This window comes from Pseudophryne corroboree, chromosome 5 (genome assembly GCF_028390025.1).
Source record: "Pseudophryne corroboree isolate aPseCor3 chromosome 5, aPseCor3.hap2, whole genome shotgun sequence".
NCBI classification, from domain to species: domain Eukaryota; kingdom Metazoa; phylum Chordata; class Amphibia; order Anura; family Myobatrachidae; genus Pseudophryne; species Pseudophryne corroboree.
The window spans coordinates 639,043,602-639,064,050 of NC_086448.1; the positions used below are offsets into that span (position 1 = coordinate 639,043,602).

General features: G+C 48.3%; 1 protein-coding gene across 3 annotated transcripts in view; it reads right to left on the reverse strand.

Moving 5' to 3' along the window:
* The window catches only part of SS18 (SS18 subunit of BAF chromatin remodeling complex), a 92,989-nt gene that overhangs the window by 64,181 nt on the left and 8,359 nt on the right, over window positions 1–20,449 (reverse strand). For all 3 annotated transcript variants that reach the window (XR_010177848.1, XM_063923631.1, XM_063923632.1), the window contains exon 3: window positions 19,841–19,925. Coding sequence is in view for 2 of the 3 variants with exons in the window: in XM_063923631.1 (XP_063779701.1) it covers window positions 19,841–19,925 (85 nt within the window). In the remaining variant the exon portion in view is untranslated. The remainder of the gene's footprint in view (window positions 1–19,840; window positions 19,926–20,449) is intronic.

Genomic DNA, 20,449 nt, shown 5'->3' on the forward strand with positions numbered 1-20,449 from the left:
CGCACTTGGGACGGGCGCCCAGCATCCACTACGGACTACGAGAAATAGATTTACCGGTAAGTAAAATTTTATTTTCTGTAACGTCCTAGTGGATGCTGGGGACTCCGTAAGGACCATGGGGATTATACAAAAGCTCCCAAACGGGCAGGAGAGAGCGGATGACTCTGCAGCACCGAATGAGCAAACACAAGGTCCTCCTCAGCCAGGGTATCAAACTTGTAGAACTTTGCAAAAGTGTTTGAACCTGACCAAGTAGCCGCTCGGCAAAGCTGTAATGCCGAGACCCCTCGGGCAGCCGCCCAAGAAGAGCCCACCTTCCTTGTGGAGTGGGCTTTTACTGATTTTGGAAGCGGCAATCCAGCCGCAGAATGAGCCTGCTGAATCGTGTTACAGATCCAGCGAGCAATAGTTTGCTTTGAAGCAGGAGCACCCAGCTTGTTGGATGCATACAGGATAAACAGCGAGTCAGTTTTCCTGACTCTAGCCGTTCTGGCTACATAAATCTTCAAAGCCCTGACTACATCCAGTAACTCGGAATCCTCCAAGTCACGAGTAGCCACAGGCACCACAATAGGTTGGTTCATATGAAAAGATGACACCACTTTTGGTAGAAATTGCGGACGAGTCCGCAATTCTGCCCTGTCCATATGGAAAACCAGATAGGGGCTTTTATATGACAAAGCCGCCAATTCTGACACACGCCTAGCCGAAGCCAAGGCTAATAGCATGACCACCTTCCACGTGAGATATTTTAACTCCACAGTTTTAAGTGGCTCAAACCAGTGTGATTTCAGGAAACTCAACACCACGTTAAGATCCCAAGGTGCCACTGGAGGCACAAACGGGGGCTGAATATGCAGTACTCCCTTTACAAACGTCTGAACTTCAGGAAGAGAAGCCAGTCCTTTTTGAAAGAAAATGGATAGGGCCGAAATCTGGACCTTAATGGACCCCAATTTTAGGCCCAAAGTCACTCCCGACTGTAGGAAGTGAAAGAAACGGCCCAGCTGGAATTCCTCCGTAGGGGCATTCCTGGCCTCACACCAAGCAACATATTTTCGCCATATACGGTGATAATGTTTAGCAGTCACGTCCTTCCTAGCCTTTATCAGCGTAGGAATAACCTCATCCGGAATGCCTTTTTCTGCTAGGATCCGGCGTTCAACCGCCATGCCGTCAAACGCAGCCGCGGTAAGTCTTGGAACAGACAGGGCCCCTGTTGTAACAGATCCTGTCTTAGAGGTAGAGGCCATGGGTCCTCTGTGAGCATTTCTTGTAGCTCTGGATACCAAGTCCTTCTTGGCCAATCCGGAACAATGAGTATTGTTCTCACTCTTTTGCTTATGATTCTCAGCACCTTGGGTATGAGAGGAAGAGGAGGAAACACAAAAACCGACTGGAACACCCACGGTGTCACTAGTGCGTCTACAGCTATCGCCTGAGGGTCTCTTGACCTGGCGCAATACTTCTGTAGCTTTTTGTTGAGGCGGGATGCCATGTCCACCTGTGGCAGTTCCCATCGCCTTGCAATCTGCGTGAAGACTTCTTGATTAAGTCCCCACTCTCCCGTGTGGAGGCAGTGTCTGCTGAGGAAGTCTGCTTCCCAGTTGTCCACTCCCGGAATGAACACTGCTGACAGTGCTCGTATGTGATTCTCCGCCCATCGAAGAATTCTGGTGGCTTCCGCCATCGCCACCCTGCTTCTTGTGCCGCCTTGGCGGTTTACATGAGCCACTGCGGTGATGTTGTCTGATTGAATCAGCACCGATTGGTTGCGAAGCAGGGTCTCCGCTTGACTTAGGGCGTTGTATATGGCCCTTAGTTCCAGGATATTGATGTGAAGGCAAGTCTCCTGACTTGACCACAGACCCTGGAAATTTCTTCCCTGTGTGACTGCCCCCCACCCTCGGAGGCTTGCGTCCGTGGTCACCAGGACCCAGTCCTGAATACCGAATCTGTGGCCCTCGAGAAGGTGAGCACTCTGCAGCCACCACAGAAGAGACACCCTGGCCCTGGGGGATAGGGTGATCAGCCGATGCATCTGTAGATTCGATCCGGACCACTTGTCCAACAGATCCCATTGAAAGGTCCTCGCATGGAACCTGCCGAAGGGAATGGCCTCGTATGACGCCACCATCTTTCCCAGGACTCGCGTGCAGTGATGCACAGACACCTGTTTTGGTTTTAAGAGGTCTCTGACCAGTGTCATGAGTTCCTGAGCCTTCTCAGTCGGGAGAAAAACCTTCTTCTGGTCTGTGTCCAGAATCATGCTGTATAACTGTTTTTGCGCCAAATTTATGTGCCCCCCCTCTCTTTTTACCCTCTTTCTACCGTGATTCTGCAGGGGAGAGCCTGGGGAGCATCCTCTCAGCGGAGCTGTGGAGAGAAAATGGCGCTGGTGAGTGCTGAGGAAGAAGCCCCGCCCCCTCAGCGGCAGGCTTCTGTCCCGCGTTGTGTAAAAATAATGGCGGGGGCTCATGCATATATACAGTGCCCAACTGTATATATGCTGCTTTTGCCAAGAGGTACCTAATTGCTGCCCAGGGCCCCCCCCCCCCCCCCTGCGCCCTACAGTGACCGGAGTGTGTGGGAGCAATGGCGCACAGCTGCAGTGCTGTGCGCTACCTCATATGAAGACTAGAGTCTTCTGCCGCCGATTTCGAAGTCTTCTTGCTTCTCACGCCGGCTTCTGTCTTCTGGCTCTGCGAGGGGGACGGCGGCGCGGCTCCGGGATCGGACGACCAAGGGTGCGTTTCCTGTGCACGATCCCTCTGGAGCTAATGGTGTCCAGTAGCCTAAGAAGCAGGACCTATCTTCTAGTGAGTAGGGCTGCTTCTCTCCCCTCAGTCCCACGTAGCAGAGAGTCTGTTGCCAGCAGATCTCTCTGAAAATAAAAAATCCTAACAAAATACTTTCTTTTTAAGCAAGCTCAGGAGAGCTCACTAAGGTGCATCCAGCTCGTCCGGGCACAGATTTAAACTGAGGTCTGGAGGAGGGACATAGAGGGAGGAGCCAGTGCACACCAGTATCCTAATTCTTTCTTAAAGTGCCCTGTCTCCTGCGGAGCCCGTCTATTCCCCATGGTCCTTTCGGAGTCCCCAGCATCCACTAGGACGTTACAGAAATTAGGATTTTACTTACCGGTAAATCTATTTCTCGTAGTCTGTAGAGGATGCTGGGGATTCCGTAAGGACCATGGGGAATAGACGGGCTCCGCAGGAGATAGGGCACTTTAAGAAAGCTTTGGATTCTGGGTGTGCACTGGCTCCTCCCTCTATGTCCCTCCTCCAGACCTCAGTTAGAGAAACTGTGCCCAGAGGATATGTACAGTACGAGGAAAGGATTTACGTAACCTAAGGGCGAGATTCATACCAGCCACACCGTATAACTTGTGATAAACTACCCAGTTAACAGTGTGAACAAGTGACATAACCTCAGTTCAAGACCAACCAACTATAACATAACCCTTATGTAAGCAATAACTATATACAAGTCTTGCAGAAGAAGTCCGCACTTAGGACGGGCGCCCAGCATCCTCTATGGACTACGAGAAATAGATTTACCGGTAAGTAAAATCCTATTTTCTCCAACGTCCTAGAGGATGCTGGGGACTCCGTAAGGACCATGGGGATTATACCAAAGCTCCCAAACGGGCGGGAGAGTGCGGATGACTCTGCAGCACCGATTGAGCAAACAGGAGGTCCTCCTCAGCCAGGGTATCAAACTTAAAGAACTTTGCAAAGGTGTTTGACCCCGACCAAGTAGCAGCTCGGCACAGTTGTAGTGCCGAGACCCCTCGGGCAGCCGCCCAAGAAGAGCCCACCTTCCTAGTGGAATGGGCCTTAACCGATTTAGGCAATGGCATCCTGCCGTAGAATGTGCCTGCTGAATCGTGTTACAGATCCAGCGAGCAATTGTCTGCTTTGAAGCAGGAGCGCCAACCTTGTTGGCCGCATACAGAACAAACAGAGCTTCAGTCTTCCTGACCCTAGCTGTTCTGGTCACGTAAATCTTCAAAGCCCTGACCACATCCAGGGACTCTGAGTCCTACAAGTCCCGTGTAGCCACAGGCACGACAATAGGTTGGTTCATATGAAAAGATGAGACCACCTTGGGCAGAAATTGAGGACGAGTCCTCAACTCTGCCCTATCCACGTGAAAAATCAGGTATGGGCTTTTATATGATAAAGCCGCTAATTCCGAAACACGCCTTGCAGAAGCTAAGGCCAACAACATGACCACTTTCCAAGTGAGGTATTTCAACTCCACTGTTTTGAGTGGTTCAAACCAAGGTGACTTGAGGAAACTTAATACCACGTTAAGATCCCAAGGCGCCACCGGAGGTACAAAGGGAGGCTGAAAATGCAGCACTCCCTTCACAAAAGTCTGTACTTCAGGAAGAGTAGCCAATTCTTTTTGAAAGAAAATGGATAAGGCCGAAATTTGGACCTTTATGGACCCTAATTTTAGGACCAAATTCACTCCCGTTTCAAGGAAGTGAAGCAGACGGCCCAAATGGAACTCCTCCGTAGGAGCAGCTCTAACCTCACACCAAGAAACATTTTCGCCATATACGGTGATAATGTTGCAATGTCACATCCTTCCTAGCCTTGATCAGGGTAGGAATAACCTCCTCCGGAATCCCTTTTCCAGCTAGGATCCGGCGTTCAACCGCCATGCCGTCAAATGCAGCAGCGGTAAGTCTTGGAACAGACAGGGCCCCTGCTGCAGCAGGTCCTTCCTTAGAGGAAGAGGCCACGGATCTTCTGTGAGCAACTCTTGCAGATCCGGATACCAAGTCCTCCTTGGCCAATCTGTAACAATGAGAATTGTTCTGACCCTCCTTAGTCTTATTAATCTCAACACCTTGGGTATGAGAGGCATAGGAGGAAACACATAGACCGATCTGAACACCCATGGTGTCACCAGAGCGTCTACCGCCTGAGGGTCTCTTGACCTGGCGCAATACCTCTAGCTTTTTGCTGAGACGGGACGCCATCATGTCTATTTGAGGCAGTCCCCACCGATCCACGATCTGTGTGAAGACTTCTTGATGAAGTCCCCACTCTCCCGGATGCAGGTCGTGCCTGCTGAGGAAGTCCGCCTCCCAGTTGTCCACCCCCGGGATGAACACTGCTGATAGCGCGCTTACATGGCCTTCCGCCCAGCGCAGAATCCTGGTCACCTCTGCCACGGCCACTCTGCTCCTTGTGCCGCCTTGGCGGTTTACATGAGCCACTGCCGTGATATTGTCTGACTGAATCAGAACCAGTTTGTTCTGAAGCCACTCCTCCGCCTGGCGTAGGGCGTTGTAAATGGCCCTTAACTCCAGGACATTGATGTGGAGACAAGTCTATAGGCTTGACCAGAGACCTTGGAAATTTCTTCCCAGTGCGACAGCCCCCCAACCTCGGAGGCTCGCGTCAGTGGTCACCAGGATCCAGTCCTGAATGCCGAACCTGCGACCCTCTAGGAGGTGAGCACTGTGCAGCCACCACAGGAGAGATACCCTGGTAGACAGGGTGATCCGTTTCTGCATATGTAGATGGGACTCTGACCATTTGTCCAATAGGTCCCATTGGAAAGTCCTCGCATGGAACCTGCCGAAGGGGATGGCCTCGTATGAAGCCACCATCTTCCCCAGAACCTTTGTGCAATGATGCACCGAAACCTTTTTGGGCTTTAAAAGGTTCCTGACCAGGGCTATGAGCACCTGAGCCTTCTCCACCGGAAGAAAAACTTTTTTGGTCTGTGTCTAGAATCAGGCCCAAAAAGATCAGACGCGTTGCAGGTACTAGCTGGGATTTCGGTAAATTGAGAATCTCATTAACACGACAGGGGACACAACCGGACAGCATGTCGCATGTGATGCAAGCTGGCCAGGTAACGTACTCCTGGTTTCAGTCACATCAAGCAGTTAAGGCCCTGTACTCATTGGTGTCAAAGTAAATGCCTTTGCCAAACATTATAAACAGCTAGACTGCTACAGCAAATACCACTCAGTTGTTTCAAACACAGAAGAATTTGTACTACATTTTAATTTGCGGTCTGATTAATTTAATTGCATTCATTGGGAGTGACTGTACTGAGGTCAATGAAGTGAAAGTACTTTTTGATCACTACACCAATGTGTATAGGCAATACATAGGGACAAAAAAAAAAATAAAAAAAAAATAACTAAACAAAAAACCACACACAACAACTTTGTTCTGAACCACTGTTGACAAGTGTCAACTGGGCATGACACTGCACACTGATCGGCTAACCTTAACCAGCAGGCATATGCAGATCTCGTGGAGGCAAAATAACTTATAACTGGTTAATATGGTAATGGCTGATGGCTTACCATGTGTTTGCAAATGTATGTAACCAAGATCTCTGCACTTGTCTATTATGGTGTGCTGGGGGAATTTGTTTCTAGTCTAGATTAAGCCTTCCCTTACATGCACCTGTGATGGACCAATAAAATGATTTGAGCAACTACCATTCTGTGGATCACTAATATGGTCATGGATGAGCTATGGCAGCTTTAGACCTTACACAGATCTATGCACCATTGCGATACATAAGTGCTGTTGCATGGGCTGGGGATCACAAACACTGGGGTAGTACACATCTAGCAGACACCCTACCAATGACAAAGTAGCTCATCCTGCAACAGGACAATTAATTCTGCTTAATATAACCGCAACTCTCAGGATAATTCAATGGGGATGTTGATGTCCCATCTCTACCACCTACTAATACCAGAATGTCAACTTCAGGACCATGCAGCTTGCGATAATGGTGAGCAGATATTTCTTCACACTGAAAATCAGTATTTGGAAGGGTTTTGTTTTTTAATGGAGTTTGTTGGGTGAAGAGTGAAACTATAGGACAGATGGCACATACACATCAATCACATACCTAATAGGAAGCATGTGATTAATGTGAGTCACCTCTACTTTTCTGCTGCCACATTCACTTCTGTATCACTTATGTATATCCGTAAATGAATAAATAGCTTCCGATGCAGAAGCCTTTAGATTAACAGTAGGCAACCTGCTGCATATCAGGCTTTCATGCTCCGCTAAATGTCAGCACAAAGTGTTTCATTCTGCTACAATATATTTCCAGTTTTTAATGTTACCTGCAATGGGCTGTGGATCTCCACCGAACTACAATAGGATTCAAATACTGTTACTACCAGAATTCCTAGATAACAGCAGCACCAAGTACTGATCTTGGAGCTCCAATACAGGAACCGAGAGTATGCTTTGGCACCAAGAAATCAACAAGTCTCTTCGCTCATTCTGAAGTTAACAGCCCGGTGTGTATTAGTGATCTTCATTAGACCTCAGCATAGCAGTAACAATGGTTGATTGAAGTTTCTTAAAATTGGCCAATGGCAGGAAAAGTTAAGTTGACATGGACAATAAAATCCTTCAAGGGCAGAGCTAGTATCTGCAAATGTAAGTTGGACACCAAGTACTTTCTACAGCACACACAAAAAAAAATATTACTCCTACTCTGGCACACCAGTAATAGTCAACACGAGAGAGTGAGAGAGAGGTGTGGGGGAGAATCAGTTTGAGTGAAAGGGGTGACTCACCGTGGCTGCAGCATTTAAAAGCCGGCATTGGTAGCCCAATTCACCCACTTTTGCCTAAAAGTGCTTGCTACCCTATGTGAGTGAGATCCTCCGCCGTGAAGTGTGGTGGGTGTCGGGTGGATTTGGCCAGGCAAATTAGTTTAGCACCAATTAAATTCCGCCCCAAAAAGAAAGAATGTACACTGTACTTTATTTACCCTATTTGAAAGGGGGCAAAAATAAAACCTCTAAAAATGTCCACTAGAGCCTGGAAAATAGAATTTTAATTACCTACAGGTAAATCCTTTTCTCGTAGTCCATAAGAGATATTGGGGAATTAGTATGATGGGGTATAGACAGGTATAAAAGGAGCCGGCGCACTTTAAATTTCTTCAACTGGGTGTGCTGGCTCCTCCCCTCTATACCCCCTCCCACAGGCAGTTATAGGTAAAACAGTGCCCGAAGGAGAATGGGCAAACTTGAGAGAAGAAACATAACAATGAGTGGTGAGATTCACATACCAGTAACATAAAACGACCAGCAACGGCAGGTAACAAAACAACAGCTGAACAGGTAACCATAGGGGTATAGGCAATTGCGGTCGAATTCGCGGCAATTATCGCCGTTTTTTAATTCGACCAAATTCGCCAGGTGAATCCCGGCAGGTGCCTGCCGGGATTCACCATATTCAATGAAAAACGGATTCGCCAGAATCGCGGGCGAAAATCGGCCGATTTGGCGGATTTTGCCGCGATTTTAAAAAACGGGAAAAAAACGTGAAAAACCCGAAAAAAAAATGGCGTGGGGTCCCCCCTCCAAAGCATAACCAGCCTCGGGCTCTTTGAGCTGGTCCTGGTTCTAAAAATGCAGGGGAAAAATTGGCCAGGGATCCCCCGTATTTTTAAAACCAGCACCGGGCTCTGCGCCTGATGCTGGTGCCAAAAATACGGGGGACAAAAAGAGTAGGGGTCCCCCGTATTTTTAACACCAGCATCGGGCTCCACTAGCTGGACAGATAATGCCACAGCCGGGGGTCACTTTTATGCCGTGCCCTGCGGCCGTGGCATCAAATATCCAACTAGTCACCCCTGGCCGGGGTACCCTGGGGGAGTGGGGACCCCTTCAATCAAGGGGTCCCCCCCCCCCAGCCACCCAAGGGCCAGGGGTGAAGCCCGAGGCTGTCCCCCCCCATCCAATGGGCTGCGGATGGGGGGGCTGAGCCTTTGTGATAATAAAAAGATATTGTTTTTTCCATTAGTACTACAAGTCCCAGCAAGCCTCCCCCGCAAGCTGGTACTTGGAGAACCACAAGTACCAGCATGCGGGAGAAAAACGGGCCCGCTGGTACCTGTAGTACTACTGGAAAAAAAATACCCAAATAAAAACAGGACACACACACCGTCGACAGTAAAACTTTATTTCATACGTCGACACACACTTACCTATGTTCACACGCCGACATCGGTCCTCTTCTCCATGTAGAATCCACGGATACCTGTAAAGAAAAGTTCAAAATACTCACCTCAACCATGGTCCAGAGATAAATCCACGGACTTGGCAAAATAAGAAAACGCAAATACCCGCACCAAAAACGGACTGAAAGGGGTCCCATGCTGAAATTCGAATTTCAAAAAGTCGAATTTTGAAAGTCCGTTTTTTGGTCGGAAAGCACTGGATTGCATAGGGGAATTTTTTTTTTTGGTCGAAAATTTAGAGACACAAAATCTGGACCTTAATGGAGTTCAGACGTAAGCCCTTATCCACACCAGCCTGCAGGAAAAATAAGAATTTACTTACCGATAATTCTATTTCTCGGAGTCCGTAGTGGATGCTGGGGTTCCTGAAAGGACCATGGGGAATAGCGGCTCCGCAGGAGACAGGGCACAAAAGTAAAGCTTTCCGATCAGGTGGTGTGCACTGGCTCCTCCCCCTATGACCCTCCTCCAAGCCAGTTAGGTACTGTGCCCGGACGAGCGTACACAATAAGGGAGGAATTTTGAATCCCGGGTAAGACTCATACCAGCCACACCAATCACACCGTACAACTTGTGATCAAACCCAGTTAACAGTATGATAACAGAGGAGCCTCTGAAAGATGGCTTCCTAAACAATAACCCGAATTAGTTAACAATAACTATGTACAATTATTGCAGATAATCCGCACTTGGGATGGGCGCCCAGCATCCACTACGGACTCCGAGAAATAGAATTATCGGTAAGTAAATTCTTATTTTCTCTATCGTCCTAGTGGATGCTGGGGTTCCTGAAAGGACCATGGGGATTATACCAAAGCTCCCAAACGGGCGGGAGAGTGCGGATGACTCTGCAGCACCGAATGAGAGAACTCCAGGTCCTCCTTAGCCAGAGTATCAAATTTGTAAAATTTTACAAACGTGTTCTCCCCTGACCACGTAGCTGCTCGGCAAAGTTGTAATGCCGAGACCCCTCGGGCAGCCGCCCAAGATGAGCCCACCTTCCTTGTGGAGTGGGCCTTTACAGATTTAGGCTGTGGCAGGCCTGCCACAGAATGTGCAAGTTGGATTGTGCTACAGATCCAACGAGCAATCGTCTGCTTAGACGCAGGAGCACCCATCTTGTTGGGTGCATACAATATAAACAACGAGTCAGATTTTCTGACTCCAGCTGTCCTTGCAATATATATTTTTAATGCTCTGACAACGTCCAGTAACTTGGAGTCCTCCAAGTCACTTGTAGCCGCAGGCACTACAATAGGCTGGTTCAGATGAAATGCTGACACCACCTTAGGGAGAAAATGCGGACGAGTCCGCAGTTCTGCCCTGTCCGAATGGAAAATCAGATATGGGCTTTTGTAAGATAAAGCTGCCAGTTCTGACACTCTCCTGGCCGAAGCCAGGGCTAGTAACATGGTCACTTTCCATGTGAGATATTTTAAATCCACCTTTTTTAGTGGTTCAAACCAATGAGATTTTAGAAATTCCAAAACCACATTGAGATCCCACGGTGCCACTGGAGGCACCACAGGAGGCTGTATATGCAGCACTCCCTTAACAAAAGTCTGGACTTCAGGAACTGAAGCCAATTCTTTTTGAAAGAAAATCGACAGGGCCGAAATTTGAACCTTAATAGATCCCAATTTGAGACCCATAGACAATCCTGATTGCAGGAAATGTAGGAATCGACCCAGTTGAAATTCCTCCGTCGGAGCACTCAGATCCTCGCACCACGCAACATATCTTCGCCAAATGCGGTGATAGTGTTGCACGGTTACTTCCTTCCTTGCTTTAATCAAAGTAGGAATGACTTCTTCCGGCATGCCTTTTTCCTTTAGGATCCGGCGTTCAACCGCCATGCCGTCAAACGCAGCAGCGGTAAGTCTTGAAACAGACAGGGACCCTGCTGAAGCAAGTCCCTCCTTAGAGGTAGAGGCCACGGATCTTCCGTGATCATCTCTTGAAGTTCCGGGTACCAAGTCCTTCTTGGCCAATCCGGAACCACTAGTATCGTTCTTACGCCTCTTTGCCTCTCATACCAAAAGTATTGAGAATTATACGGCAGAGGAGGAAACACATACACCCACTGGTACACCCAAGGCGTTACCAGCGCGTCCACAGCTATTGCCTGCGGATCTCTTGACCTGGCGCAATACCTGTCCAGTTTTTTGTTGAGGCGAGACGCCATCATGTCCACCATTGGTCTTTCCCAACGGGTTACCAGCATGTGGAAGACTTCCGGATGAAGTCCCCACTCTCCCGGGTGAAGGTCGTGTCTGCTGAGGAAGTCTGCTTCCCAGTTGTCCACTCCCGGGATGAACACTGCTGACAGTGCTATCACATGATTCTCTGCCCAGCGAAGAATCCTTGCAGCTTCTGCCATTGCACTCCTGCTTCTTGTGCCGCCCTGTCTGTTTACATGGGCGACTGCCGTGATGTTGTCCGACTGGATCAACACCGGTTTTCCTTGAAGCAGAGGTTCTGCCTGGCTTAGAGCATTGTAGATTGCTCTTAGTTCCAGAATGTTTATGTGAAGAGACGTTTCCAGGCTCGTCCACACTCCCTGGAAGTTTCTTCCTTGTGTGACTGCTCCCCAGCCTCTCAGGCTGGCGTCCGTGGTCACCAGGATCCAATCCTGTATGCCGAATCTGCGGCCCTCCAATAGATGAGCACTCTGCAACCACCACAGAAGAGATACCCTTGTCCTTGGAGACAGGGTTATCCGCTGGTGCATCTGAAGATGCGACCCTGACCATTTGTCTAACAGATCCCTCTGGAAAATTCGTGCATGGAATCTGCCGAATGGAATTGCTTCGTAAGAAGCCACCATTTTTCCCAGGACTCTTGTGCATTGATGTACAGACACCTTTCCTGGTTTTAGGAGGTTCCTGACAAGCTCGGACAACTCCTTGGCTTTTTCCTCCGGGAGAAAAACCTTTTTCTGAACCGTGTCCAGAATCATCCCTAGGAACAGCAGACGAGTTGTCGGCATTAACTGGGATTTTGGAATATTCAGAATCCAGCCGTGCTGTTTTAGCACTTCTTGAGACAGTGCTAATCCCCTCTCTAGCTGTTCTCTGGACCTTGCCCTTATTAGGAGATCGTCCAAGTATGGGATAATTAATACGCCTTTTCTTCGAAGAAGAATCATCATCTCGGCCATTACCTTTGTAAAGACCCGAGGTGCCGTGGACAATCCGAACGGCAGCGTCTGAAACTGATAGTGACAGTTTTGTACAACGAACCTGAGGTACCCCTGGTGTGAGGGGTAAATTGGAACGTGGAGGTACGCATCCTTGATGTCCAAGGACACCATAAAGTCCCCTTCTTCCAGGTTCGCTATCACTGCTCTGAGTGACTCCATTTTGAACTTGAACTTCTTTATGTACAGGTTCAAGGACTTCAGATTTAGAATAGGTCTTACCGAGCCGTCCGGCTTCGGTACCACAAATAGAGTGGAATAATACCCCTTTCCCTGTTGTAGAAGAGGTACCTTGACTATCACCTGCTGAGAGTACAGCTTGTGAATGGCTTCCAAAACCGTCTCCCTTTCGGAGGGGGACGTTGGTAAAGCAGACTTCAGGAAACGGCGAGGCGGATCTGTCTCTAGTTCCAACCTGTACCCCTGAGATATTATCTGCAGGATCCAGGGATCTACCTGCGAGTGAGCCCACTGCGCGCTGAAATTCTTGAGACGACCGCCCACCGCCCCCGAGTCCGCTTGAGAAGCCCCAGCGTCATGCTGAGGCTTTTGTAGAAGCGGGGGAGGGCTTCTGTTCCTGGGAAGGAGCTGCCTGTTGGTGTCTCTTCCCCCTTCCTCTGCCTCGTGGCAGATATGAATAATATCCCTTTGCTCTCGTTTTTAAAGGAACGAAAGGGCTGCGGTTGAAAAGTCGGTGTCTTTTTCTGTTGGGGAGTAGCTTGAGGTAAAAAGGTGGATTTCCCGGCTGTAGCCGTGGCCACCAAATCTGATAGACCGACTCCAAATAACTCCTCCCCTTTATACGGCAAAACTTCCATATGCCGTTTTGAGTCCGCATCGCCTGACCACTGTCGCGTCCATAAACTTCTTCTGGCCGAAATGGACATAGCACTTACCCGTGATGCCAGTGTGCAGATATCCCTCTGTGCATCACGCATATAAAGAAATGCATCCTTTATTTGCTCTAAAGACAGTAAAACATTGTCCCTATCCAGGGTATCAATATTTTCAATCAGGGACTCTGACCAAACTACTCCAGCACTGCACATCCAGGCTGACGCTATAGCTGGTCGTAGTATAACACCTGTATGTGTGTATATACTTTTTTGGATATTTTCCATCCTCCTATCTGTTGGATCTTTAAGTGCGGCCGTCTCAGGAGAGGGTAACGCCACTTGTTTTGATAAGCCTGTGAGCGCCTTATCCACCCTAGGAGGTGTTTCCCAGCGCGCCCTAACCTCTGACGGGAAAGGGTATAAAGCTAATAACTTCTTTGAAATTAGCATCTTTTTATCGGGGGCAACCCACGCTTCATCACATACATCATTTAGTTCTTCTGATTCAGGAAAAACTATAGGTAGTTTTTTCACACCCCACATAATACCCTGTTTAGTGGTACCTGTAGTATCAGCTAAATGTAACGCCTCCTTCATTGCCAAAATCATATAACGTGTGGCCCTACTGGAAAATACGGTTGATTCGTCACCGTCGCCACTGGAATCAGTGCCTGTGTCTGGGTCTGTGTCGACCGACTGAGGCAAAGGGCGTTTTACAGCCCCTGACGGTGTTTGAGGCGCCTGGACAGGCACTAACTGATTGTCCGGCCGTCTCATGTCGTCAAACGACTGCTTTAGCGTGTTGACACTATCCCGTAATTCCATAAATAAAGGCATCCATTCTGGTGTCGACCCCCTAGGAGGTGACATCCCCATATTTGGCAATTGCTCCGCCTCCACACCAATATCGTCCTCATACATGTCGACACACACGTACCGACACAGCAGACACACAGGGAATGCTCTTAATGAAGACAGGACCCCACTAGCCCTTTGGGGAGACAGAGGGAGAGTTTGCCAGCACACACCAAAAGCGCTATATATGACAGGGATAGCCTTATAATAAGTGCTCCCTGTATAGCTGCTTTTATAATATAATTTTTGCCACTATTTTGCCCCCCCTCTCTTGTTTTACCCTGTTTCTGTAGTGCAGTGCAGGGGAGAGACCTGGGAGCCGTCCTGACCAGCGGAGCTGTGCAAGGAAAATGGCGCTGTGTGCTGAGGAGATAGGCCCCGCCCCTTTTCCGGCGGGCTCGTCTCCCGCTCTTTAGTGTATTCTGGCAGGGGTTAAATATCTCCATATAGCCCCGGAGGCTATATGTGAGGTATTTTTTAGCCAAATAGGTTTTCATTTGCCTCCCAGGGCGCTCCCCTCCCAGCGCCCTGCACCCTCAGTAACTGCCGTGTGAAGTGTGCTGAAAGGAAAATGGCGCACAGCTGCAGTGCTGTGCGCTACCTTTAGAAGACTGAGGAGTCTTCTGCCGCCGATTCTGGACCTCTTCATGTTACAGCATCTGCAAGGGGGCCGGCGGCGAGGCTCCGGTGACCATCCAGGCTGTACCTGTGATCGTCCCTCTGGAGCTGATGTCCAGTAGCCAAGAAGCCAATCCATCCTGCACACAGGTGAGTTCACTTCTTCTCCCCTAAGTCCCTCGTTGCAGTGATCCTGTTGCCAGCAGGACTCACTGTAAAATAAAAACCTAAGCTAAACTTTCTCTAAGCAGCTCTTTAGGAGAGCCACCTAGATTGCACCCTTCTCGGCCGGGCACAAAAATCTAACTGGCTTGGAGGAGGGTCATAGGGGGAGGAGCCAGTGCACACCACCTGATCGGAAAGCTTTACTTTTGTGCCCTGTCTCCTGCGGAGCCGCTATTCCCCATGGTCCTTTCAGGAACCCCAGCATCCACTAGGACGATAGAGAAAGCAAAAAACGTCCCAAGTGGAACTCTGCTGGCGGATATGCGTTTTCCTCATATCAAGAGACATTTCTTCTCCAGATATGACGACAGCATTTTGACGTCACAGGCTTCCTGGCCTGAACCATGGTCACAATAACCTTTTTGGAAAGGCCTTTGAGAGCCTCATCCTCCATGCCGTCAAACGAAGTCGGCGTAAGATCAGATAGCTGAACGGCCCTTGTTGAAGATCTCTTCTCATCAGCAGAGGCCAAGGGTTGTTGGACATGTCCAGAAGATCTGCGAACCACGCCCTCAGAGGCCAATCCAGGGCAATTAGAATTGCCTGGACTCCTTGATTCGCTTTAGCAACCTTGGGATCAATGGAATCGGAGGAAACGGGTAGAACACCCGGTAAGGCCAAGGCGACGTCAGTGCATCTACTGCCCTCGCCTGAGGGTCCCTGGTTTGTGTGCAATACCAGCAAAGCTTCTTGTTGAGTCGAAAGCCATCATGTTTATTTGTGTGCAGCCCCACCGGTCTATGATCTGCTGAAACACCTGATGGTGGAGCCCCTACTCTCCCAGGTGGAGATTGTGACGACTCAGGAAGTCAGATTCCAAGTTGTCCTCTCCTGGAATGAAGATTGTGGATAGTGCTCTTGCATTTCTTCTTTCTACCCAGAGGAGTATCTGACATCTCTCGCATGCAGGCCCTGCTTTTTGTCCCTCCTTGTTGATTTATGTATGCCACAGACGTGGCATTGTCCGACTGAACTTGGATCCTCTGATCCCAGAGTAGAGGAGAGGCCTGAAACAGAGCATTGTAGATCGCCCAAAGTTGCAGAATGTTGATCAGAAGTAGGGCTTCGTGGGCTGACCACCTGCCCTGGAACTGAGCCCCCTGGGTGACAGCTCCCATCCTCTCAGACTCGCATCTGTCATGAGGAGGAACCAATCCTGAATACCGAAACTACGACCTTCCAGTAGGTTTAAATACTGCAGCCACCACAGGAGGGAAATCCTGGCCTGAGGTGACCGCTGTATTATCCGGTGCAGCTGAAGATGTGATCCGGACCACTTGTTCAGGAGATCCAATTGAAATGTTCTGGCATGGAGCCTTCGATACTGGATTGCCTCATAGGAGTCTACCATTTTCCTCAACAATCTTATGCAAAGATGGATGGATATACGAGTAGGCCGTAGAACCATTCAAACCATCTCCTGGAGTGTTCTCGCTTTGTCCTCTGGTAGGAACACTTTCTGTGCCACCATATCCAACATTCCCAGGAACAGGAGCCGCTGAGTTGGCTCCAGGTGGGACTTCTGTAAATTGAGGATCCACCCATGTTGTGACAGAAGTTGGATAGTGTGGTCTATATGGAACAATGAAAGCTCCCTGGATCTCACCTTTATCAAGAAATCGTCCAGATAAGGTACAATATTGACGACCTGGAACATCATCTCCGCCATCACCTTCGTGAACACCCTTGGAGCTGTTGACAGGCCGAAGGGTAGCGCCTGGAACTGCTAGTGATTGTTCAGCAGGGTAAACCGGAGGTAAGCCTGGTGAGGTGGCCAAATCGGGATATGGAGATAAGCGTCCTTAATATCCAGTGAGACCAAGAACTCCCGTTCTTCCAGGCCTGCAATCACTGCTCGCAAGGATTCCATCTTAAACTTAAAAACCTTTAAGGGTTCAAGGATTTGAGATTTAAAATGGGCCTTTACTGAACCGTCCAGTATCGGTACCATGAACAGGTTAGAGTAATAACCCTTTCCCTGTTGTTGCAGTGGCACTGGAACAGTGACTTAGGACTGGACCAACTTTAGGATGGCCTGTTGCAGCATAACACGCATATCCTCCAATGCTGGTAAGCTTGATTCGAAAAATCGTTGGGGGAGGAGCGCCGTTCAAGTCCAGCTTGTAGCCCTGAGAAATGAGGTTCTTTACCCAGGTATCCGGGCATGAGCTGTCCCAGATGCGGCTGAAGTGACGCAGCCGAGCTCTCACCTAGAGATGGATGGGCACCGTCATGCTGAGGCCTTAGTGGAAGCTTAACTGGTGCTCTGTTCCTGAGAACCTGCGGTTGCTGGATCTCGTCTTACCTCTGGTGCCTCTAGTCGCATTGGAGGCTCCTCTGGCCCTAGATCTAAATCTGTTAGACCGAAAGGACTGGGCAGACGGCCCCGGGTAGGAACATCTAGCTGGTGGGGCCCCAGAGGGGAGAAACGTGGGTTTCCCCGCAGTAACTTTAGAAATCCACGTATCCAATTCAACCCTGAAGAGCCAATCCCCTGAAAAAAAGGAAGAGACTCTACACTGTGCTTGGATTCTGCGTCCGCTACCTACTGGCGCTTTGCGCACCGACACTGCCATAGCAGTGGTCCGAGCATTAATATTGCCTATCTCCTTGAGAGAGTCACACAGGATGCGTGCAGTGTCTTGAATGTGTTTTAGGAGAGTCACCGTAGTGACCAGGGACATATCCCCCGAGAGACCCTCTTGAATTTGAGTAGCCCACGTATGAATGGCATGAGTCATCAGCAACCCGCTATGACCGGTCTTTGTGATATACCAGCCGTTATGTAGATAGACTTCAGTGTAGTCTCTATTTTCCTTTATGGTAAAGGACCCCGGAGCTGGTAGTACCACCTTTTTAGATAGGCGAGTGACTGATACGTCTACATCCGGGTGTTCTTCGCAGAGTTTCCTGCCTTCAGGAGCAAATGGGAAAGTGTGCTAAAACAGTTTTATCACTTGATATTTCTTATCTGGATTTTTCCAGGCTAACTTAGACAGGTCATCCAGCTGTGCAGAATCAGGGAAAGTGACAGTTTGTTATGTGTTAAGAAAAACAACTGCTGCAGGGTCCTCTAGAAGGAGTTTTAACACGTCTCGTATAGCAAGAATGAGGGGGAATCCCCAGTAACAAGATCCAAGTCCTCCCCCTCCTCCTGTATCTCCTCATCAGAGTGAGAGTAAAGCAAGTTACCCACGTTTTTGTGGTCCTGATCTAGAGAGGTGGGCTGTTGAACATCAGCCCTTGCAGCTAGGTCTGCAACAGCCTGCTGCAGTTGTGGAGTTTTGTGAGCATTGGCAGTGAACCGAGATGACACATCTGACATCATGGATTTTATGGCACCTAGCCAGGAAGGCTCTTGGCCCTCCCCCACCCAGCCCCCTCACTGAGTTGTGAGGACTGGCTGCATTGTTCACATGATATGGAACCAGATGTAGAGGGAGAGAGAAAGAATATGGCGTGACATACACTGCATAATTGTTGTTTTACCATGTTTACAGTAAACACATACAGACAAGTAATATAATAGCAAGCCTGTCCTAACTGTGAGAGGGAGACAGAAAGAACAGCACACCCAAGCTAAGCAGCCCAGTGAGACTGCAAGCTGTTATAGCACGGTGCAACACCAGAGTTTTTGTCCTTTTCAGGACACAGACTGTGTACAATAGCAGCTCTCCCCCTTTGCTACACCCCTGTACCAGTTTTCCTGTGTATCCCGAGTGTCTGGAGGAGCTTGGTGTGCCTGCTGTTACAGCTGTAAGCAGAGGAAGGCGCCAAAACACCACTTGTCCTGCTCTGAGGAAGCTCCGCCCCCTGTAATTGCACCGGAGCTTCACAGATATTTATAATGGCAAAGTCTCCATATAAGTGTAAAACATCACATAAGTGTTAGTTTTCACTACCGCTGCCAGTGTACATAGGGAGGCTATAGCAGGTCCCCCATGGGAGAGTCCCGTATACCGCACCAAGAAACGCGGCCCCCGGTTTGTACTCACCACTCGTCACCTTCAGGCAATGTTAGGGGTGTGTGGCGTGCTGCGATTGTGACCGCTAAGGCGCAGTGTCCCGCTGTACAACAACTTCTCAGGACGGTGGTCCTGCAGCGGGGAAGCGGCTCTGACGTCCACCCCCTAACTCCCTCACGGTGCAGGTATGCCGTTGCCCAAACAGCATACCGAAAATAATAAAGTTTTAAAAGAAACTGAAGAAAAAACAGTCTGGAGCTCCAGAGTGTGCATCCTCTCCTGCGGGCACTTTTTTCTAAACTGCCTGTTTGAGGGGACAGAGGGGAGGAGCCAGCACACCCAGCTGAAGACATTTAAAGTACACTGGCTCCTTTGGACCCCGGCTATACCCCATCGTTTTAATTCCCCAATATCCCTTATGGATGCCAGAGAAATTAATACAAATTAAAATATTTTTAAGGAAAAACAAAACAAAAATAAACCACCAGCTACTTTTCAAACATCTATAAAAATAAACCCAATATTTGAACAGTAATAGTCCTAAAGCCCTAATCATTAATATACAAACTGCCCAGCAAACATGTTGCAATAAATACAACAGGATCCACTTTAAACATTAATCACAGCAAAACTCACTGCATTGTGGAATTCTCTTTGCACTTGAATGTAGCTCAATATCACAATGAAGGGTACATTTACTAAAGTGTAGTTTTACAGAGGTGGAGGTGTTGCCCATAACGGATTCTAGCTCTCTTTTTCTAAAAGGTACTAGATAAATACATAAAATCTGATTGGTTGCTATGGCAGAAGCTCCACAATTGTGACCTCGCACTTCAGTAAATATAACAGAGCACACAGTGAAATGCCCTAATCAGCATGTTTTCAGGATCTCCTCACTGCACTCTTCTTATACCAACCATTTCATCACTCTCGCAAGCACGGGGCTGGGAGTGGGGTGGGGCCACAAACATGCACAGTTGGAAAAAATAAATAAATAAATAAAATAAAGTAAAAAAAAAAAAGATTAAAAAAAAGGAACTTTAATGGTAAAAATAACAAAAACATGTACAATTTAACAGCAATTTACGTTCACTTACTGCTGGTAATAAAGGTTGCATATTTTGATTGGAGTCTGCTATGGTAGCCAAGTAAACCAGATTTGTGTGTAACATCTGTTGATACCTATGAAAAAAAAATTGTTGGTTGACGTCGTACATTATAATTCTACAAACGATAAACCATTACAGGAAAGTATTTAATAAACATCATGAAACTGAGCACGCGCTTTAGAAATCAAACTAGGATTTGCTGCACCTTTGACTCTGCTTTGAATTTTAAGCATGTACATAGTACAGGTCAAGCCACATTCAGAGTATGATCGGTCAAACTCAACAACAGAAATGAAAGAGCTGAGCAATGACACCAATGTACTATGTTACAGCCACAAAGAGGCCAGGTGAGTAAGTCAGTGGACTACTTTGTTAGTATGGGTTCCTTGGCTCACAGTTGTTCCCACTAGTAAATTCATGCCTGGAGCCACAGAAGCAAGGTTATTATTGACAGTCACTGCTGGCTTGTGCATATAAAATAGCTAATTCAGGGGAACCACAGGTGATGCTTGTTAATAAGAATACAAAATGATTGGCAAGAACCGCAAAGTACAGCATTTGTAAATCACTGTTGTGTTACATTGTTACTAGTATAGT